Below are 22110 nucleotides of genomic sequence, written 5' to 3' on the forward strand. Positions count from 1 at the left end.
TGGTTACGAGCTAGTTTAAGTGTGGGATTTGTACGTTTTTAGTCATCGTCATCGACATTGACTTGTGATTGCGATTAGATTAGCAATCAGTATGCTCGACTATCGCATACAGTCCAATTAAGATATTGCTCACGGCCTGGTTACCTATCGTCAGGCGTAAATTGTCGGTGCTTAGTTGCGTTTTAGGCGCCGCCCGAATTGGTAAACTGAAGGCTTAAATATGATAATAACTGCGAAATTGGTTAGCATTTTCCTCGGCGTGGCATTGACGGCCTTCACCGTGGCCACAATTGTGCTTGCCGTACAAAAGGCCAATCTGAAGGATGATCTACGTGATGCCCAAGAGAAAATCGATCAACTTGAAGCGGGCTTTGCATCCACGACGACAACAACTGCTGGTCCGAGTCAAGTTCCGACGACAGAACCCGGCACGACAGTTCCGCCGGAGAAGATCGACTATCGGCTGCCCACCGCATTGACTCCAACCAACTATGATCTCTATCTGCATCCGAATATCGAGACTGGTCTGTTCACTGGCCATGAGATTATCAACATAACTGTGAACGAGGCCACCGATAAGATTGTCTTACACTCGCTTTATTTAGACGTTAAGGGTCCGGCTGTACTACAATCGGATGGCACGGGTGTCCTGGTGAAGGATTACACTTTTGACATCGCTAAAGAGTTCCTGATAATCAATCTGAGTGGACAGCTCAAAGCTGGCACCTACATATTGCTGATGCTCGAGTTTTCCGGCAACATGGCCAATAAAATTGTTGGACTGTACAGTTCCTCGTATGTAAAGGCGGATGAGACCCGTAAATGGATAGCCACATCGAAGTTTGAGCCAACTTTTGCCCGTCAGGCATTCCCCTGCTTCGATGAGCCCGCTCTGAAGGCCACCTTTGAGATAACATTGGTGCATCCAACTGGTGGGAACTATCATGCTCTGTCCAACATGAATCAGGATGTGGAGGTGAATCAGGGCACCTACACCGAGGTGATGTTCGCCAAGAGTGTTCCAATGAGCACCTATCTGGCCTGTTTCATAGTCTCTGACTTTGAGGCCAAATCGGTGACCATCGACACCAAAGGTATTGGCAAACCATTCCAAATGGGAGTCTATGCGACACCAGAGCAGATTGACAAGGTCGACTTTGCGGTGGAAGTGGGAAAGGGAGTGATTGAATATTATATTGACTATTTCCAAATCGAATATCCGTTGCCCAAACTTGATATGGCTGCCATTCCCGACTTTGTCTCGGGCGCCATGGAACACTGGGGTCTGGTCACCTATCGAGAGACTTCTCTGCTCTACGAGAAGGAGACCAGTTCCACGGTTAACAAACAACGCATCGCTAGCGTCATTGCCCATGAATTCGCTCACATGTGGTTCGGAAATTTGGGTAAGCTGTGGATCTTTTGACTGAAACTCATCTGATAATATTCCTACTTTCAGTTACCATGGATTGGTGGAATGACTTGTGGCTAAATGAGGGATTCGCCAGCTTCATTGAGAATCTTGGCGTGGACTCTGTATTCCCCGACTGGCAAATGGCAAGTCTGATGATCTCAAATAATTCTTTATCTGAAAGTCACTTGCTATTTTTGGACTTTTATAGCGCAATCAATTTATCGTGAACACTTTGCATGGAGTGTTCACATTGGACGCCACTTTGGGATCCCATCCGATCATTCAAAAAGTCGAGAATCCCGATCAGATAACCGAAATTTTCGACTCTATTACGTATTCTAAAGGCTCCTCGTTAGTTCGCATGTTGGAAGACTTTCTGGGGGATACAATCTTCCGCACAGCAGTAACAAATTATCTGAATGAATACAAATACAAGAACGCCGTAACCAGTGACTTCTTTACTGAGATTGATAAACTGGATCTGGACTATAATGTGACTAATATAATGCTCACATGGACGGTGCAGGTAAATCCAAAGATCTGTATTAAAATCCACACAACATTTAACCCATTTTACGACCATTTATGTAGATGGGCTTACCAGTTGTCACGATCCAAAAGGTCTCGAACACTGAATACAAATTGACACAGAAGCGCTTCTTGTCCAATCCCAATGACTATAACGCAGTGCACGAGGCTTCTGAATTCAAGTATGTTTGCGAATCGACATCATATCTGATTGCGAATTTCTCACATTTATTATATTTTATTGCAGCTACCGTTGGTCGATCCCCATCACATATACGACCAGTGCGAGTCCCACAGTGCAACGGGACTGGTTTTATTACGATCAAAGCGAAAGTAAGTGGGGACATAAGTATGCAGGCCGAGAGATGGACTCATCGTGATATGATTTATCTTACAGTCACAATAAAGGTGCCCAGTGCTGTGCAATGGATCAAGTTTAATCACGATCAGGTTGGCTACTATCGCGTCAACTACGATGAGACCTTGTGGCAGGCTTTGGCCAATCAGCTGGTTGCCACTCCCAGCTCCTTCAGTGCCGGCGACCGTGCCTCATTGCTAAACGATGCCTTTGCCCTGGCCGACTCTACACAGCTGCCCTACGATGTGGCCTTCGAAATGACCAAGTATCTGGCCAAGGAAGCTGACTACGTGCCATGGAGTGTGGCTGCCTCCAAGCTGACATCCCTGAAGCGCACCTTGTACTACACCAGCAGCTATGTCAAGTACAAGAAATATGCTACCGCGTTGATCGAACCCATTTACAAGACTGTCACCTGGACGGTGGGTGACGATCATTTGAACAAGTAAGTTTGGGGCGAATTAAAGGGGGAATTTTTCATAAATGCAGTAGAAAACAAGTGTTAATCGATATCTTAGTTATCAGTTGTGCAATAAGTCAACTTGAGATAATTTTCGGCTTTCTTAATTGTATCGTTAGGTCTGGGATAAGATTATGAAGGGTACAGGTAAGTGAAGATAAATGATCGTGTGAGCAAGTAAAGGAAAAAACAAGAAGAGAAAGATGTTTCCTGATCAATATATATTTTCGGTCATTATCTTGTCATTCTAAATAAGACTCATTTTGTATTGCTTTTCCTTTATCAAAATAATACTGAAAATCGTAGAATTATGCTTAGAAGGAATGCAGATGGTTTTAAAAAGACTATCTACATAAATTAGAAAGGTAGTAGGACATTTTTTATTGATATTTTCTACTTGTCTAGCGTAAACATCTGCATCAGATTTGAGCTTTTATATCTTCTACAACTTTCCCCTCATTTACTTAACGATGGGTTCATCAAAATTCCAAAATTGATGCGTACCTTCTTCTTATCGATCTTTGGCTTACTTTAGACTACAATTTATTTTAAAGTTAACTATTGCCATTGCCTAATCTTAAAATAATACATTTAAATATTTTACTAAAATATTCTATATCTTTGTTCTCTCAGTCGCCTTCGCGTAACTGTCTTAGGATCTGCTTGTTCTCTAGGCCTCGAGTCCTGTCTAACTGAGGTGGGAGAGCAGTTCAATACTTGGTTGACCACTCCCACAAAGCGACCCAATCCGGATGTGCGTGACACGGTATATTTCTTTGGCATGCAGTCGGTGGGAAATCAGGAGATTTGGGAAACCGTTTGGGACTTGTTCGTGAATGAGGCCGATGCCAGTGAAAAGAGCAAACTGATGTATGGTCTGTCTGCTGTGCAGGAGCCCTGGTTGTTGCAACGCTATATTAGCCTGGCCTGGAACGAGGAGTATGTGCGTGGTCAGGACTACTTCACCTGTCTCACTTATATTTCTGCCAATCCCATGGGAGAGTCTCTGGTTTGGGATTATGTGCGCGAGAATTGGCTGCAGTTGGTGGCACGTTTCGGCCTAAACGAACGTTATTTGGGCAACTTGATACCCTCGATAACGGCACGTTTCAACACCCAAACGAAACTCGAAGAGATGGAGCAATTCTTTGCCAAGTATCCAGAGGCTGGAGCGGGCACGGCTGCTCGAGTCCGTGCTTTAGAGACGGTAAAGAACAACATTGTCTGGTTGGCTAAAAATCTGGATGAAGTGGACTCATGGCTCGACAGGCAGTAGAGACTCTAAACCAGGCCGAAAGGCGCTATAAATGTCATAGTTTTGTACTCATCGAATTGCCATTATAAACATATAAACATACACAATAAAGATTAGTCCAGTGTACAATACAAAAAGAAGATTAAAAAGCTCTATAAATTATAAAAAATAGAAATATTATATAGAAAAGCATGTCTATCAGTCCAACATGGAAAAGAGCTCAATGAATAGCCAAAAAGATAAGTGATTTTGGGTGTTTCCGAATTATTTAGTAAATTTTCGGGATTCAACTTTGTTGCTCCATTAGCCGACTCTTGACAGAAGTGTGGGTGCTAATACTTGTAGTTATTATCGCACTTGTTGCCAATAAAGTGATACGAGTGGCCATAACCAAAATGAGTTATTGATCATGTTATGGTCATCGAAAATTGCCATCGTCATACCCAAATGGTGTGCAATACCGTTAGTTACCTATCGCTGCTCGAACGGTAAAGATGTTATTTACGGACTCTTGGTTAAGGGTGGCATTGTTTTGGGCCTTGGCAGCATTTGCCGTGCTTAATACAACAACCGCTGCTGATGAAGTGGTAAGTCAATTGAATGAGTTAAAGTGCTTATCAATTGATATCATACTCGTATTACAATTCAGATTAATTATCGTCTGCCCACGGCATTGGCACCCATGCATTATAACCTGTACTTGCATCCGGAACTAGACACTGGCAACTTCACAGGCCAGGAACTGATAACGATTAAAGTCATCGAGCCTACAAATCAAATTATTTTGCATTCCCATAAACTAACCATAAATCAGGTTTATGTGCTTAGCAAAGAAGTGGAAAAATATGAATTGGATCCTGTGCGCGAGTTTCTCATCGTCGATTTAACTGAGCAGTTGCCTGCAAATGAAGTTATTACTCTCGGCGTCTTATTCGAAGGACAAACTCTGAACAAATTGGTCGGCTTGTACAGCAGCACCTATCAGACACCGGCGGGTCAACAAAGGTGAGAAACTTTCATTGGAATAACCAATTTTTGCAGCTGCCTAAAAGTATGCTTCACAATTTTTGTTCAGGAAAATTGCCACTACAAAATTCGAACCGACTTTTGCACGTCAAGCGTATCCTTGCTTTGATGAGCCTGCCATGAAGGCCACCTATAACATTACTGTTATTCATCCCAGCGAAGGCTCCTACGATGCCCTCTCCAACATGAATAAACTTGTAAGTTTCAACCTAAGAAAAAACCACAGATCGTTCTATATTTGTGATAAATCCATCAGCAATCCTAACCTGTATAATACTTTTTTATACATATCAGCCTACTACATATAACTATTTATTTAATCAATCTTATCATATATCGTTTTTCAAACAATCTATATTTATCGATCGTAAAAACCAATTATGATACTGAACACATTCGAAACTTTATTAGAAATTTTATGATTAACACATGACTTCCAATAAAATATTCTCTACAGGAATCACAGAACCTCGGGGAGAACACCATGGCCACTTTTGGCCTCAGTGTCCCCATGAGCACCTATTTGGCCTGCATAATTGTCTCAGACTTTGACTCAAAGAGCAGCGTAGTGAAGGCCAATGGCATTGGCGTCGATTTCCCAATGAGGGCCTTTGCCACGCCCCATCAGCTGAACAAAGTACAGTTTGCCTTGGATTTTGGAACCGCTGTCACAGAGTATTACATACAGTACTATAAGGTGGCCTATCCCCTGCCCAAGTTAGACATGGCTGCCATACCCGACTTTGCCTCGAATGCCATGGAGCATTGGGGATTGGTCACATATCGAGAGACTGCTCTGCTCTACGATGAGAACTACAGCTCGACACTGAACAAGCAGTCTATAGCTGGTGTTCTGGCTCATGAGATAGCTCATCAATGGTTTGGTAATCTGGTCACCATGAAGTGGTGGAATGATTTGTGGCTAAACGAAGGATTTGCCAGGTTCATGCAGTACAAAGGAGTGCATGCAGTTCATCCAGATTGGGGAATGGTAAGTTACGCGTTTATAACTATAGCCGATTCTCACTAAACATTTTTAAATTGGGCAATAATGGAAATATTATTACCTAGGATTTGTTTCATTTTTTTAATCTTATTTTGATCTATAAAAATCTTATTCCAAGTTTCCTTTACCTTTCTTTTGGTAATAACTTCATTATTTCCTTATCTCCCCTCTCTTTCAGTTGGAACAATTCCAAATAATGGCGTTGCATCCTGTTTTGGTTTTCGATGCCAAACTCTCATCGCATCCCATTGTACAAAAAGTGGAATCTCCGTCTGAAATCACGGCCATCTTCGATACCATTAGTTATGAGAAAGCTGGTTCTGTGCTGCGCATGCTGGAAAATCTTGTGGGTTCCGAGAAGTTTGAGCAAGCTGTTACCAACTACTTGAAAAAGTTCACATACGGTAACACAGTCACCGATGACTTCCTGACGGAGGTCGCTGCTGTGGTCACAGACTTTGATGTGAAACAACTGATGGGCACCTGGACAGAGCAGATGGGCTATCCCGTGTTGAATGTGAAGCGTTCCTCCAATGGAGGTTTCACCATTACCCAACAGCGTTTCCTCTCCAACAAGGACAGTTACAATGAGGAAGCAGAGCCAAGTAAATTTAACTACAAGTGGAGTGTTCCACTCACTTATTTCCTGGACACCTCTAAAGCCGATGAAGTCAGCAGCTTGATCTTCAACTACAATGAAGATGCAGTGGGCGTGGCAGTTAGCCCAGATGTTAAATGGATCAAATTGAATGTTCATCAATTGGGCTACTATCGTGTCAACTATGAGTCGAGTATTTGGGATCATATTATTCAGGAACTTATCGAGAAACCCGCTCGCTTTGACATTGCCGATCGAGCTCATCTGTTGAACGATGCCTTTGCCTTGGCAGATGCCAGTCAACTGTCCTACAGTGTGCCTTTGGAGATGACCGCATACCTGGCACAGGAGACGGACTTTGTGCCGTGGTATGTGGCAGCTGGCAAGCTGCAAACCTTGAAGAGCAACCTCATGTACACCGACAGCTATGTCTCCTACTTGACCTATGCTCGCCAACTCCTCACGAATGTCTACAAAGAGGTGGGTTGGACTGTGGATGCCGACAATCATTTAAGGAAGTAAGCATGGAAGAAGATCTTCTCTACTTTTCTACTTTCCACACTCACAATTCATTTGATTCTTGCAGTCGCCTGCGTGTTTCGGTTCTGACTGCAGCTTGTGCCTTGGGTCTACCCGACTGTCTGAACCAGGCAGCTGAACGCTTTACTACCTGGCTGAAGAATCCAACTGCTGCCAACCGACCAGCTCCCGATCTTCGCGAGATTGTCTACTTCTATGGCATGCAAGAGACGAGCAGCGAGTCCAACTGGGAGAAGTTGTTGGGGCTCTTCAAGGCGGAGACCGATGCCAGTGAGAAGTCGAAGATGATGTATGGTCTGTCGGCTGTGCAGGATGCTCAGCTGCTCTATCGCTTCCTGGAACTGGCCACAGATGAGAGTATTATTCGCTCCCAGGATTACTTCACCTGTGTGCAGAATATTGCCGCCAATCCTGTGGGAGAGCCCATTGTCTGGGAATACTACCGTGAGCAGTGGCCTCAGCTGGTTGAGCGCTTTGGACTGAGCGATCGTACTCTAGGCAGATTGATTGCCAGCATTACGAGTCGCTTTGCCAGCCAGGTGAAGCTGGAGGAAGTACAGCACTTCTTCAATAAGTATCCAGAGTCTGGGGCGGGTGCAAGTCCACGACAGCAGGCAATCGAAACCATCAAGTACAACATTAATTGGCTCAAGGAAAATAGCGCCGATATTGCCAGTTGGTTGGACGGTACGCCATCCCCATTGACCGTCAAAAACCCATTGTAAAATTGTTTAATATCCAATTGCATCAATAAATAGCGACTCGACCTATTGTCCAATAATTACTCTAATTGAAATTGCATAATGAAAAAATGTACGATTGTTGCTAAATAACAATAAAGAATACCAAAATCAAGTCATAAATTAAACCAGGCATTTTATTTTACACATCCTAGTGGCGATTTTTATAGACGCAAAAAATAGTTGTGATAACTGTGATAAACGTCTAATTTTTGTCATGACTATGGATAAATATGGAGGTTCCATAAATATACTCGTAAAAGTCACATTATAAGAATATGGTCGTGATATGTGAGAACTGGTGCAGTGGGTAATTGGCCGGCTAATTTACTCAATAATCGATAATAATTATTATTATGATTATAATCTTTTTATCAAGTTAAAATAGTTGGTCAGATTCCGTATTCAGAGTTAGTTCGAGTTCAAACTCGTTGCGAAGTGGAAGTGTCCAAAAGAGTGCGAATATCTAAAGAAAGGACTTTACAGCAAAATGGTTGCCTGTAAGTAAATTGGAAACAAATTCGATTTTGTGAATGATTATGACTTTTGTGTTCAGGGCTAACGGCCAAAGCGGTGGCCATATTTTTGGGTCTGAGTGCAACTGCTTTCTGTGTCGCTACGATTGTGTTGGCTGTGGAGAAAGCGAGTCTAGAGAATGATCTACAGGATGCGAGGGATAAGATAGAGGTGCTCACAGGAACAACAACCACGAGTAATCCCAATACTACTCCTAGTGACGGAACAGACACTACTCCTGGTGGTGGCACTACTCCTAGTGGTGGCACTACTCCTAGTGGAGGCACTACTCCTGGTGGTGGCACTACTCCTGGTGGAGGAACGACGCCAAGCACAGGCACCTCACCCGGTGCATCGCCGAGCAGCCCAAATCCCATATTTCCCACCCTCCCGACTGGACTTCCCAAGCCCGAAGACGTAAGTGCTATCTTTATGTCCAATAAGAATACGCAGCCTATCGTAAAAGCGGCAACACCTCCAATTCACACATTTTCGTATAAGTAAATTCTACTATTCATGTATTATTATTTTGGCTCGATTATTGATTATCGGCTTTGAGTATTTGCTATTTCCTTTGCTTTTATCTTGATCAGAAGGTGTTGCGTTTTTTTTTAGCCATAGCCATAGCCAGTGGTCAGTTTACTCACAGACACCGTACAAGTTTAATATCTTAAATGGGCAAATTAATGGAAAATTTAAAGGGTGAGCAATATTTATTTGCTTGAACAAATCGCCTACAATTGAAATAATATTTTGTTAGATAAAGTGACAGCGGAGCGTGTTGCAATCTTCTTTGGATTGGTGACGACTCTTCTGGTTGTGGCACTTGTGGTTGTTGTGGTGCACAGAGACAATTTGTTGCTGCAGTTGTCCGAGGCCAAAGAGAAACTAGATGTGCTGGAGGATTATATACAGAACAAAGTCTTGTCTGATAGTGCAAAGCATTCGCACAGCGAATTCTGACATTTTTGGCGTTGAAAGTAATACTGTTATGGGCTCTCAATAAAGAATATTTTCAGTTATTTACGACTTGACCACTTTATATGGCTTTTTATCGTCTGTACTCGTAATGAGTTGCGTCTTACCACTTCTGGATATTGACTTATGTTTATAACTACAACTAGATTGTGTATCGCCTGCCGAGTGAAGTGATCCCAGTTCGATATCGATTATTCTTACATCCGGATCTGGAGACAGGTACTTGCAATGGCACTGTATCCATACAGTTCGAGCTAATAGCCGCGACTAACCTAATTGTGCTTCATGCCAATGAGCTGAATGTTTACGGCATTAGCATTCTCAATATGATGGCACGCATGCGAATCCCAATTGACAAATATTATATGGATGAAAAGCGTCAGCTATTGATAATCGAATTGAAGCAGCTGTTAAGCACAAACAAGGCTTATACACTATCAGTTAGCTTCGACTGTAATTTGAATAGTCTACAAGGCTCCTACAGAAGCAGTTACACCGACGAGACAGGCAAACAAAGGTGAGTCGATTAGTTATATATGTTTAAAAATCATTTCAGATAGTGTGTACCCCCAATGCACGACATGCTAGTGTGAGTGTGTGTTTGTTTGCTGAGAAGCGGCAAGGCACAGTACAAAAAGCCGGTCTCATGAGCTGAGCAGAGCTTTAAAAAAAGCTTAAGCACAACTGCAGCTTTGAATTTCAGTGGCTTTCAGTTGTGAATTGGAAGCTGAAAGCGACGGTTGTCGTCGGTTTATTAGTCAATGCGCGACGCGTTTTGTCTTCGGATCTCAGATCTCGTCTCTCTCGTTACTTCGCGATAGCCCGTCTCCGTCTCCATCTCCGTCTCCATCACCGACAACGACTCGAACGAATGTGATACGTGCGATTTGAATTAAGTAAAGCTGACTTTAACAAATAGAGCAGTATTTAGACACAACTAGTAAAAAGACTAATTTAAATAATGGTCCATATATTGCTGTTCTTTTCACACCCCTGCCGAATTGTTCAATGACTAACTGTAATTCATGCTGAGCTGCCCAAAGATCAAGTGCCAAAAATTAGACAGCAAACTGTAAAAGTGTGAAATATGAACTGTAAATAAGAGAATTAACTACGAGTATTGCGGGTATTTGTAAAATCCGAATGAATACCGTTAAATCTCCTATGAACTGAACAATTTTTGTCATTCTCATTGAGGCGGCAGAGCTAATGCCGTTATGGCCACTGTCTGTTCTAATTGACCGCATTGAAGCGCGAACTTTATTTAATACGTAACCGTAATAATAATAAAACATAATAATGAGACAAAAATAATAATAATTAAAAAAATACCAATAACACACCATTGCTGTCTGAAATGCGGCCATTGAATTCTATGCCAACTTTGACTTTCAACAATAAACACAATAAATAACCGCAGAAATTCACGCACGCAAAACAGGTTGCAACTGCGCATGCGTCGCCCGCTTGCAACACGTTGCCACAATGCCCCTCTCCCCACCTATGCTTCATTCTCATCTGAGCCGGCAAACAGGCTTCAGCCTCTCTCAGGCATAGTTCACTTGCCGCGCAAGTTCTTGGCCTTAAAAGCGGCCAATACACGAGCACGTCGTGGACTCGCTCTTGGCCTGTGTTTACATTTTTTACTAGCTGGCTCAAGCATTTGGCCATCCGCTTGAATAGCTGCTACAACTCATTGCTGAGAAATTACTTTCTTCAAAAGCGCCAACGAAATGGGTCGAAATCGCCATCGACATCGACATTGGCTTTAATGTTGTTTCCGTTTGTTTGCTGCGGGCCACTTGTTATTATTGTTGTTGTCGATTCTTGATGTTTTGGTTTTTTGTTGTTGTTGTTGAGTTGTTGAGTTTTTGGTTTATTTTCTTGTTTTGTTCTCATAAGTTCAACCAACGCGCATTATTTGAACCTTTTTCATTTTCATTGACACTGATTTCTTTTCTTTTCCATTTCTCTTTGGTGCCTCTGGGCAACTGTCACTAAATTTAAACCTATGAATATGAAAATGTGTTTTTTTAGCTTTAAAGCCAAAACAAATTAACCAATTATTTTGTAATTATATGGAAAATATAAAACTTCTAATAAACTCAAAATGAAACAAAATAAAAATACAGGCATTAGTCAAGTAATCGTTTTTACAATATAAAATATTCCCCAATTTTATTTTGCAAAAAAACCTATTGTGTTTTTTCCTTATTTTGCTAGAATGTTGTCAAAAATTTCGTCTGAGCAAAATGTGATTTTTAAATTTTTAGCTGCATGTTTCATCTAGTGATCTTAATATTCTTATAATAAAACTTTATTTATTTTATCCTTATGCAATTTCCTTATTAAACTGTGTGATTATTGTATACAGCGTAAAAATGATTACAAGTATTTCATTATTATTGACACTATCAGCTTTGGGTGTGCATTTGTAAATAAGTATTACGGGTAATTACCAATTGCAGTCACGTATTGTGTGACCCAATCAAAAACTTGGCAATGGGCCTGAGTAATTGTTATGTGTGTGTCTGCACACTTTTTGTTATTTTTTTTTTTTTGGGAATTTTTTGGGGCGCACTTTGCATTTATTTTGTGAAAGTTTTGACCTTAAAATGCCAGTGATCGTTTCCAAGATTTTAACAACATATAAATTGTAATTTCATACAAAAAATTAATTCTGCCAGTGCATTCAACTCGAGAGCGTGGCTTTAATTAAATTTACTCATATTTGAGTTAATGTCTCATTCATTAGCAGTGCATCCAAAACAGTTATGCTTTGACATTTCCTCAAGCTTGATGAGTAACCAGCCACCAACCCCCAGTCCCCTAGTGCCAACCTAAGAATACTTGTAGATACAGATACAATGGGGCGTATAAATTTATGCAGTTGCAGATAGTTTGCTGTTGCCATTGTATGCTGCAAGTGTTTGACTTATAAGGTAGTCACGCAAGCTGTTGTTGTTGTCTTTTGTCTGCACCCTAATTGAGTCAACGCCAAAACATTGCATCATCGGAGGCGTCACAGCGACACAATGATGAGCTTGATCAGTGCGCCTGCCTCCGCTTTCCTGCCACAGGCAATTTGTGCAACTATCTCGAAATTAGCATATTCCTCATATTCAACGTTTTAGATTCATATTTCACATTCGCACAACTGGCCAAATGAATGAATACGAATATGAATTGTATTACATTTGAATCATAATTATTTTACAGACGCAAAAATGAGTACTCTAACCGCAAAAATGAGTTGCATAATTTTAGATTCTCTTCAAGTCGAAACAAACTTAAAAAGAAGTTGAATAACTTAAGCTTATTATTTTGCATTCATTTAAAGCTTCATAAAATTTTAATTCATACAGAGTTTAGAATTTTTTTAGCAACTGAAATATTTCAAGTATTTATTTTTTTTAACTGTTTACATTTATATACAAAAATTTTGTTTTTCAAGGAAAAATGTGGGAGAAAAACTATTGATTTGATGTTTGACCTAATTAATTGTCTATTAATCTGAGGCCTGAATCAATCTGTTCTCAATTTATACCAAGTGTCATTGCGCTCATTAGCTTATAGTTTCCGTTCGCTGTTTGATGACACTTTGCTGTTGTCTATCGCCACGCATTAGTGCTGCCAATTCAATTCATTACCATTGCTAATTTTGTGGCAACCATGTTTCCCATGCGATGAACCCATGAGCAGAGATTTGTGTAGTCATACAAGAGACAAGATTGCAAATCATTAGACAAAGAGGCAACAACCTTCCTGCCAGCAGTCAATCACACAGTCGATGCTGACGACGACGCCGACGCCTCTGTAGAAAGTGGCCGCCTGGCCTGTGGTCGTATCATTGCAATTGCAACAAACCTGGAAATTTGTAATACAACTTTGCGGTTTGTAAGCTTCATGGCAAAAAAAAGCTCGGCTTAAAATTGTTACAATTACACACACATACATACATATAAGGCAAAATGACCAACATCAACTCCATAACGTGACGTGGGGAGATTATATTTGATTGATCTGCAATGGAGACACAATCGCATCAAGTCGCCATGAAATCAAGTCAAATGCGACGGAAGTCGCTCTGTCAACACGATGAAAGCAAATAATGTTATATCTCTGCTTATAGAGAATAACTGTCGAAAAATGTATAATAGCAACGTGTGTAATTTGGTCTTCTTATTTAGAGCTCAAATTACTCACACCGATGACACAATACTTGTCGATTGAAGCTTAAGCTTGTTTTGAGATACTCTTTGAGATGAAATGACAGTATCAAGCTAGACATGATTATATCATTACCTATGGAATGGATTTGACTATGTATTTACATTTTTATTATTTTTATAGCTCGCCAAGTCAGAATAAATGTAACAAAACCAGTGTAAATAAACCTAGTTAGAAAACAGTTAAATATTATATATACAACCAAATAAAAGTAGAATAAACAAACAAAAAAGCGGCATGTATGCAACAAAAAACGTGCGACCACGCAGTAGCCTCTCCACAGATGACAATCATCGCATCAAGGACACAAATCGACCCAACAAAAAGAAAACGGGTAACACGGTGCTTACTCTCGTCGCGTTCTGTGTATTTCTGTTGGTGCTCTGCGGTTTTCTGCTAGGAGCCCTGGTTTATGTCGGTAAAAATATTGCCGATGAGCATCAAAAGCAGCAGACAAATGGAAGTCTGATCGCCATAAACGAAACAATACGCACCGTGTATGTGGATCGTGATCAATTATTATCAACAAAGCCGATTTTGAGCGTGTTATCAGGTTTGTGTCACATTTAAAATTATATGGGCATTTCTAATTTAAATTTATTAAAGACTCACATCTTGGCTAATTATCTCCGGAAACATTTTACATTTGCATTTTAACAAGTTCAAGTCGAACCAAGACAAGCTTATATTCTTATTAAAAATATTGTAATAAAAGGCAATCAGTTATAAGAGCTTTTCAAAATTCAACTTTTTCCCATTTTATTGTCAAAATCTGTCCTACGACATTCAAGTAACGTCACTGTGAAAATGCCCATATAAAAATTTTAAATTCAAATTCAAAAGTAACTTCGCGGCAAACTATCGTTTGGCTCATAGCAGTTAGCTTTGTGTTGTTGTGCAAGCTGCTGTGTCATCGTCGTTATCGATAGCGGCTGCGATACAGCTGTTGGACTCGCTCACATATAATCGAAAACTCTTATACTTAAACTAATCGATAAACTCAACATCAGATAATCCAGTTTTCTCCACCCACCAAGTGCCGACAACAAAGAAAATGCGCGCAATGATTGCAATTTCGCCGGAAATTCGTGCTGCCAGCAAAGTATTGAAGAATCTTGGCTTCCGTTTGCCAAAAGGATTGAAGCCGCAAAAGTACAATTTGCTTTTGAAGCCAGACTTCAAGCAAAAGAACTATACGGGAAACATAAGCATCAACCTGCAAGTGTTGGATCCCATTTTATTTATACCCGTGCACATAAAGCAGCTGAACGTGAGTCACGAGAAGCTGGAGAGATTGGATGATTCGGGTGCGCCATTGAACGATATCAAGCCTGTGCTGACGTTTGCTTATCCGGAGTACGAGTACTGGGTATCCGAATTTGAGCAGCCACTGGAGGTTGGCAATTATACTCTACATCTGAGCTTCAATGGCTCGCTTGTCGACCGTATCACGGGCCTATACCAAAGTTCTTACTATGATAAGCTCAAGAATCGTACAAGGTAGCCGCTGTCGTGTCATTATCTAACTAACACCAATGCATGCAATTCAATTAACCTAGCACTCAAGCCCATAAATTTTATTTACCAGTGTATCGCTAATCTGTAGTGTATTCTTTATGTAGATGGATTGCCAGCACCAAGTTTGAGCCGACCTATGCCCGCCTCGCCTTCCCCTGCTTCGACGAGCCGCACATGAAGGCACAATTTGCCATTACGATTGCCAAACCAAGTGGCACTGATTACCATGTGTTATCCAACATGCCAGTCGCTGTAAGAGTCGTTAATAGTCCCCATAAATATCCCATTTTATAGCAGTTTATATATTCCAGAATGAGGTGATTGATGGGGATATAACAGAGGTGACCTTCGAGGAGTCACTTCCCATGAGTACATATCTTGCAGCCTTTGTTATATCCGACTTTGCCCACACAACGACTACCGTTAAGGGCACCAATATTGAACTGCGCGTCTATGCTCCACCTGCCCAAGTAGCCAAGACTCAATATGCACTGGAGATGGGTGCTGGTGTCACTGCATATTATATTGATTACTTCAATATATCGTATCCGTTGCCCAAGTTGGACATGGTTGCCATTCCCGACTTTGTGTCTGGTGCCATGGAGAACTGGGGTCTTGTGACCTACCGTGAAACGGCTCTACTGTTTGACAAGAGCACCAGCTCCAGTGTCAATAAGCAGCGTGTGGCTATCGTTGTTGCTCATGAGTTGGCCCATCAATGGTTCGGCAATTTGGTCACCATGAACTGGTGGAGTGATCTGTGGCTAAACGAAGGATTCGCCTCATTTATTGAGTACAAAGGCGTCGATCACATGCATAAGGATTGGGACATGGTAAGTACACAATTGCTTTATTAAATTGTGTCATTTACCATTCTATCTGCCTCCACAGATGAGCCAATTTGTGACTGCCGAGCTGCATCCCGTGTTGAAGATTGACGCAACGCTGGCGTCGCATCCCATTATCAAAGCTATTGAAAGTCCCGATGAAATAACCGAATACTTCGATACCATTACCTACTCGAAGGGCGCCGCTTTGGTGCGCATGCTGGAGAATCTTGTGACTGAAGAGAAACTGAAGAATGCGACTACACGCTATTTGGTTAAGCACATGTATTCCACGGCCACCACCGAAGATTACTTGACAGCTGTTGAGGAGGAAGAGGGTCTTGATTATGATGTCAAGTGAGTTAATCAACTGCTCCAGCCACTTAATGACGGCCACTCCATTGACAATATTATGTTCTTCTCTCAGGCAAATTATGCAAACATGGACCGAGCAAATGGGTCTGCCCGTGGTGGAAGTTGTTAAGGATGGCAACAACTACAAGTTAACACAGAAGCGCTTCCTTGCCAATCAAGATGATTATAAGGTGGAGGTCGAGCCGTCCTCCTTTAAGTATGTGCGACTATTAACATCTCATTCATTCCCTTTTCTAATTCTGATTTTTTTCTCCTTTTAGCTATCGCTGGTCCATTCCCATTACCTATACGAGCAGCGCTGACGACTCAGTGAAGACCATGATCTTCAATCATAACGACAATGAGGCCAGCATTTCTGTGCCCAGCACTGCCACTTGGATTAAGTTGAACAAGGATCAAGTGGGCTACTATCGTGTCAACTATGCCCCAGAGCAGTGGACAGCACTCAGTACAGCGCTTAAGAGCTCACGGGAAACCTTCAGCACTGCCGACCGTGCGCATCTATTGAATGATGCCAATGCTCTAGCGGAAGCTGGACAACTTGACTACACCATTGCACTTGAACTGAGCACTTACTTGGAAAGCGAGCAGGATTATGTGCCTTGGAGTGTGGGCACATCATTGCTCTCATCCCTGAGAAATCGCGTTTACTATACTAATCTTTATAAGAACTTCACAGTATACGCTCGCAAACTGCTTGCACCGATTGTAGAGAAGGTCACATTCACCGTTGGCGATAATCATCTGGAGAAGTATGTACTGCTATAGCAAATGTTGTCTATCAAATGATTTCTAATATTTTCATATTTTAGTCAATTGCGCATCAAGGTGCTGAGTGCAGCCTGCAACGTTGGACATGAGGGTTCTTTGGAGCAGGCAGCCACACTGTTCAAACAGTGGCTGGCCAGTCCTGACACACCACCCAGTCCCGATGTCCGTGATGTTGTGTACTACTTTGGATTGCAGCAGGTTAATACCGAAGCCGCCTGGGATCAGGTTTGGCAGCTGTATCTGACTGAACCCGATGCCCAGGAGAAACTTAAGCTGATGAATGCGCTGGCTGCTATTAAAGTGCCATGGCTGCTGCAGCGCTATATCAACTTGGCTTGGGATGAGAACAACGTTCGTAGGCAGGATTACTTCACTCTGATGAGTTACATTTCGTCTAATCCCGTGGGCCAGAGCCTTGTATGGGATTATGTGCGCGAGAACTGGCCCCAGCTTGTGGAACGCTTTGGCATCAACGAACGCAATTTGGGCCGTCTGATTCCAAGTATTTCCGGTCGCTTTGACTCTCAAACAAAGCTGGAAGAGATGCAGCAGTTCTTTGCCAAGTATCCGGAAGCCGGAGCTGGTAACTTGGCGCGCCAACAGGCATTGGCAACTATAAAGGCCAACATCAAGTGGCTGGAACTCAACAAGTCGTCAGTGGGCGATTGGTTGGCCAAATATGCGGAGCAGGCCACTGCCAGCAACCGCATTCCATGAAATAATGGGCAATGATATCCAAATTGTAGCTTCCTGTAAAATATAATTAATGTAAAAACTACCAACTGATTTTTGAATAGTCTTAGCCAACTAATGGATTGCATATGTGAATTAAGGATTTGTGAATATGATATTTTTTGAATAAAATTCCAACTGAATGAACAGTCGATTTTGCTTTTGTATACCGCATCCTTATTTAGCCTACTAGCCTAGATAGCTAAAGAAATTAGTAATAACTTGTGTGAAAAATTTATTTGTTTATTATCTTGAACATGACCCACTATTTTGGTCTAGTCTTGTATTGATATTGTAATGAAATTGCGGAAACGGATACGGAAATGGCCAACAATGTGCTCGTGTTTGTTTAATTTGAACGCTGGGCATTTTTATGACTATGCCAGATTTAATGTTTATGGCAAAGGACATTGATGTTTGTTTACTTGTGGACACTTTTTGGCCAAGATGAACATAACCCAAGCCAATGGCGACAGCATGTCATTAAATGAAATTGTTTACGACTCGAATTGAACGGAATTGAATTCGCAAACTGATTATGATGTTTTCCATCTCTTAGCTAGCATAGCATTGAAGCGAATAGAGATTGGCTTGGTCTGCACTGAAAAGCCAATCACTCAAATAGCGCGTAACCAATGTGCGAAATGATGACAACATTTCAATGCCACTGCCGGCAGGAAGCTGCATAAATTTTGGGTAAGGCCCATTAAATTATCACCAGCATTCCCACAACAACAAATAAATGGCCATATTTTGCAGCACGGTCTTGATAATCTGTCGCCGAGATGCGAGCGATTTATTTGATTTCGATTTTATTTGAATTTGATGTTGCTCGTAAATTGTCGAATTGTTGTTTGACATTTTCCCAGGACGACTGAGACAGAGGGTATGTAAGAGGTGTAGGTACTCGTCGCTGGCAAGGTCACTCCCCATCGACCCGGCCAGACAAAGTTCCAACTATTTGGAACGATTGAGACATGATAATGTGTATCAAACACAGTCTCTACAGTACCAACTTCTCTGACTGTAAATGAAACAGCTGCAGGCATTTAAATTGGCCAACAGCAACAACAACAACCACAACAAAGGCAAGAGGCAGTCAATTCCCAATGCAAAATGCTCATTTGGCTATACCCCTGTGTCTCATAAAGATTCCCTTTTCTCCCGAAATTTGCACAAACATACTTGATTGGCCCACGGCCAAGACAACTCATTTCACTTTGTCTACAGCATTGTTGGCTGATTGACGTCGTTGTTGCTCGTAAGTAGTGCAATTTCTGAGCTGAAGACAGACATTAACATTAACATATCGTCTGCAAATGAGTAGCTTATATATTTATAAATATACATTCAACAATAAATATCTGCTGATAGAGCGCACAACTCACTTTCTACATATGTATTTAAATAAATTTGTAATAAACGTACATAAGATTGACCAAAGCTCTATTGACGCCCATATATGACGCAGTTTTCAACTTGTTTTGGCAGGAGCTGAATTTTTAAATGACTTTAAGCTGGCAATAATAAAATACTTTCAGAATAGATGTATTTTTAAATTTGAACAACAATGTGAAGCTTTTTAAGTTTTCGACTCAAAGAAATGCTTTTGCTTATTATCTAATATCTCTTTAAACTTTTTTTAATACCTGCTAAAAATGATTTGACATATTTTTTCCCCACTATACAAATCAAACCAGTAGTCACAAAAAAATGTACATTATCATAAGTTCATCCAATAATTGATTGTTGGATTCAGTCAATTAAAAATAATAAATTGTAACACACATTTTAGCTAATCAAAACAAAACATAGTTTCAACATTGTGAAAAATTCTTCTATATTTTCAATATCTTGGGTCTATAAACACACAGAAAATGCCTTCAATATATATAGGCATACTTTAAAATGCCTTAAAAAGCTCATAAAAGATCTTTAAATTCTAAAAATAACTAATGGTTATAAATCTTAATGCGTTAAAATAAATAATATAAACTAGAAAAATTTAAGCATTTCACAAGTTTTCGGTTAGGCAAGAGTAAAATAAATTTACACTTTAATGTACTCGCACTTGTGTGTCTATAGAGTTCTATCTGCCTTCTATCTTCTATCTTGTCTGCCTTTGTTTACATATATAGCAATAAATAATAATTTTGTAGGATGTATAAAGAAAAGCCAAGGATTGTCATGTAACTCGTTTGCTGGCTATTTAACTAGCTTCTGCGGCAGTTAGTATTGCTCATACGCCCCGTTGTCTTGACCGGTCGTTGACTTTTGATTTTAAGTTATCGTCCATCTGAAGTGGTGCTCATGCTGGGTTCCTAATTGTATACAAGTGTGTGAAGCTGACTATGTGTGTGAGTTTGTTGTGGGTGTATCACAGGCAACAACATTGAACCTTGATTTAATTGACTGCAGTGACATTTTTATGACCTTAAACCTGTTGGTGATAATGTAGTGAAATGTAATGTAATCTATTGGAATGTGAAATGTATATAAACCAATTTTGCGAACTAATGGAATTACTTCATTAACCGCTAACTGAATTGGCATTACATTCGTTCGTTAACTATTGGCATAAGCCATAAACTATCAAATTGCCGCTTGCCACTCGTCAATTGATTAATATTTTATTTTATTAGAACATCAATCGGCTGTTGCTGGGCAGAGCAAGTGCCAGAATTAAATTGGCTCTGGGGCTTCTCATTGGCCTGGCCAATTCGCCATCGATAACACAGCAGGCGGAAGCGAAGGCTTCAGCTGTCCTTATTTATGCTGTGTTAATAATAGCAAAGTCTGCCATAGGCCATAGAGCCCTGTCCATTAATCTTAATTCAGTGTAAATATTCAATCAAGCGAATAGAGCCTGATGGCTGCTTTCTTGTAATTAAAGACACATTAAGCGCGTCGTAAAAATTAAATTGTCAGTTGCGGACAGAGATACAGACACAGTAAAAAAGACATCTGCTGTGCCTGTAGCCTAATTGGTGGCATTTAAGCTCATCCGTGCGGCACTTAAAGAACTTTCTGTGGCAAATGCAAGCGTGCAATCATCGAATAATTTTTGCAGCATTAAAGCCATGGCTTAAAAACAATTTTGAATCACAATGGAGACATTCACTTAATATCTTTGTTATTCGCAAGAATATTGAGAAAGTTTTCGCATATCAAATCATTTCTATCATATTGATTGGTTTGTATATGTACACACCAATTTATAAACAAACATAACGAATAAAGTATTGTATATGTATGTATATATAAGTGTATATGCATGTGTGTATTTTATTTGTTTGCTATGGAAGTGTATTATTCACTTTGAAGCTATTTTTTGAATATTTAATACGCGTCTCTGAATGTTAAAATATTTAAGATTTTAAAGAACAAGCACATAAAATTAATCTAGAACAAACAAATCGATAGAAGTCATAGATGTTAAATTCATAAAACAAAAATCAGAAACGAAAACTCGAATTTCATAACATTTGATTCGACCTATACCCTGTAGATATTAATAATTTCTGAAAATATGATTAAAGTTGAGCAAAATCGTGTAATGGGTAGATTGAGGTCTCTGACCCTAAATATCGAAAATAAAAATATAATACTTACATGACTTGCTTCATTTAAAATTTATAATAATTTAAAATTTTAAAAATTCTAAATTGTTAGCACGAGCATAAGGTATCTACCAGGCGATATTTTTGTCAATAATCTCAAATTTGTTAAATAATATCAAATATAAACATAATAATATTTTTCTGCTTCATTATATACAAATTAAATTTTATCCTTTGAGTACACACACGGTCTACATATTTATTGAACATTATTTGTTAGATGGACACTCAACTGCTGATGCTTAGTTTTACTGTTTATTTTGTATGTAGATTGATGATTTGGGTGACTGAGCACAGGAGAAGCTGTTATCTGCCTGTCTGTTGGCAGTTGTTGTTATTTTTCTATATGTAAAAATGCATAAAATGGCATAAAACTGCTGCTGATGTTGTGAGCAATAAAAATCTTGCCAAAGAAGTACTATAAAAAGTCTTTAACGACGCGACTGTCTGTAATTAAATGCCACCCAGACAACCCACAACTCACATTAGAATTCTCGAATCCATATATGCAGTCATGTGTTCTTGCATATGCGGCGTATGCGTGATGTGATTGAACCCAAAGCCGAAAAAGAAGGCTCAATGAATTCGCCTTAAAATGCGTTTTTATCCTTTTAATTA

General features: G+C 40.3%; 2 protein-coding genes across 3 annotated transcripts; both read left to right on the plus strand.

Annotated features, from left to right (window-relative positions):
* The first annotated feature begins 160 nt into the window (after positions 1-160).
* LOC117792548 lies at positions 161-18024 on the plus strand. The gene is made up of 23 exons (XM_034632728.1): positions 161-1406; positions 1460-1557; positions 1623-1940; positions 2006-2124; positions 2190-2275; positions 2340-2745; positions 3394-4033; positions 4665-5020; positions 5091-5238; positions 5499-6032; positions 6226-7163; positions 7232-7906; positions 8314-8381; positions 8482-8858; positions 9566-9936; positions 13847-14202; positions 14660-15149; positions 15272-15419; positions 15479-16000; positions 16059-16351; positions 16422-16565; positions 16630-17121; positions 17182-18024. Exons 1-23 carry the CDS (start codon positions 221-223, stop codon positions 17855-17857), a joined length of 9441 nt encoding a protein of 3146 aa, XP_034488619.1. The 5' UTR covers positions 161-220; the 3' UTR covers positions 17858-18024.
* Positions 8349-9483, plus strand: LOC117789904 (leucine-rich repeat extensin-like protein 5). 2 transcript variants are annotated; one of them, XM_034629079.1, is made up of 3 exons: positions 8349-8425; positions 8482-8858; positions 9057-9077. In XM_034629079.1, the coding sequence occupies exons 1-3, from the start codon at positions 8416-8418 to the stop codon at positions 9060-9062; spliced, it is 393 nt and encodes a 130-aa protein (XP_034484970.1). In that variant the 5' UTR covers positions 8349-8415; the 3' UTR covers positions 9063-9077. The 2 variants fall into 2 exon arrangements, with proteins under 2 accessions (XP_034484970.1, XP_034484971.1); XM_034629080.1 differs by lacking the exon at positions 8349-8425 and adding an exon at positions 9202-9483 and having other exon boundaries at positions 8798-8858; positions 9057-9143.
* Positions 18025-22110: the final 4086 nt, after the last annotated feature.

Source organism: Drosophila innubila (assembly GCF_004354385.1).
Source record: "Drosophila innubila isolate TH190305 chromosome 3R unlocalized genomic scaffold, UK_Dinn_1.0 2_E_3R, whole genome shotgun sequence".
Classification (NCBI taxonomy): Eukaryota; Metazoa; Arthropoda; class Insecta; order Diptera; family Drosophilidae; genus Drosophila; species Drosophila innubila.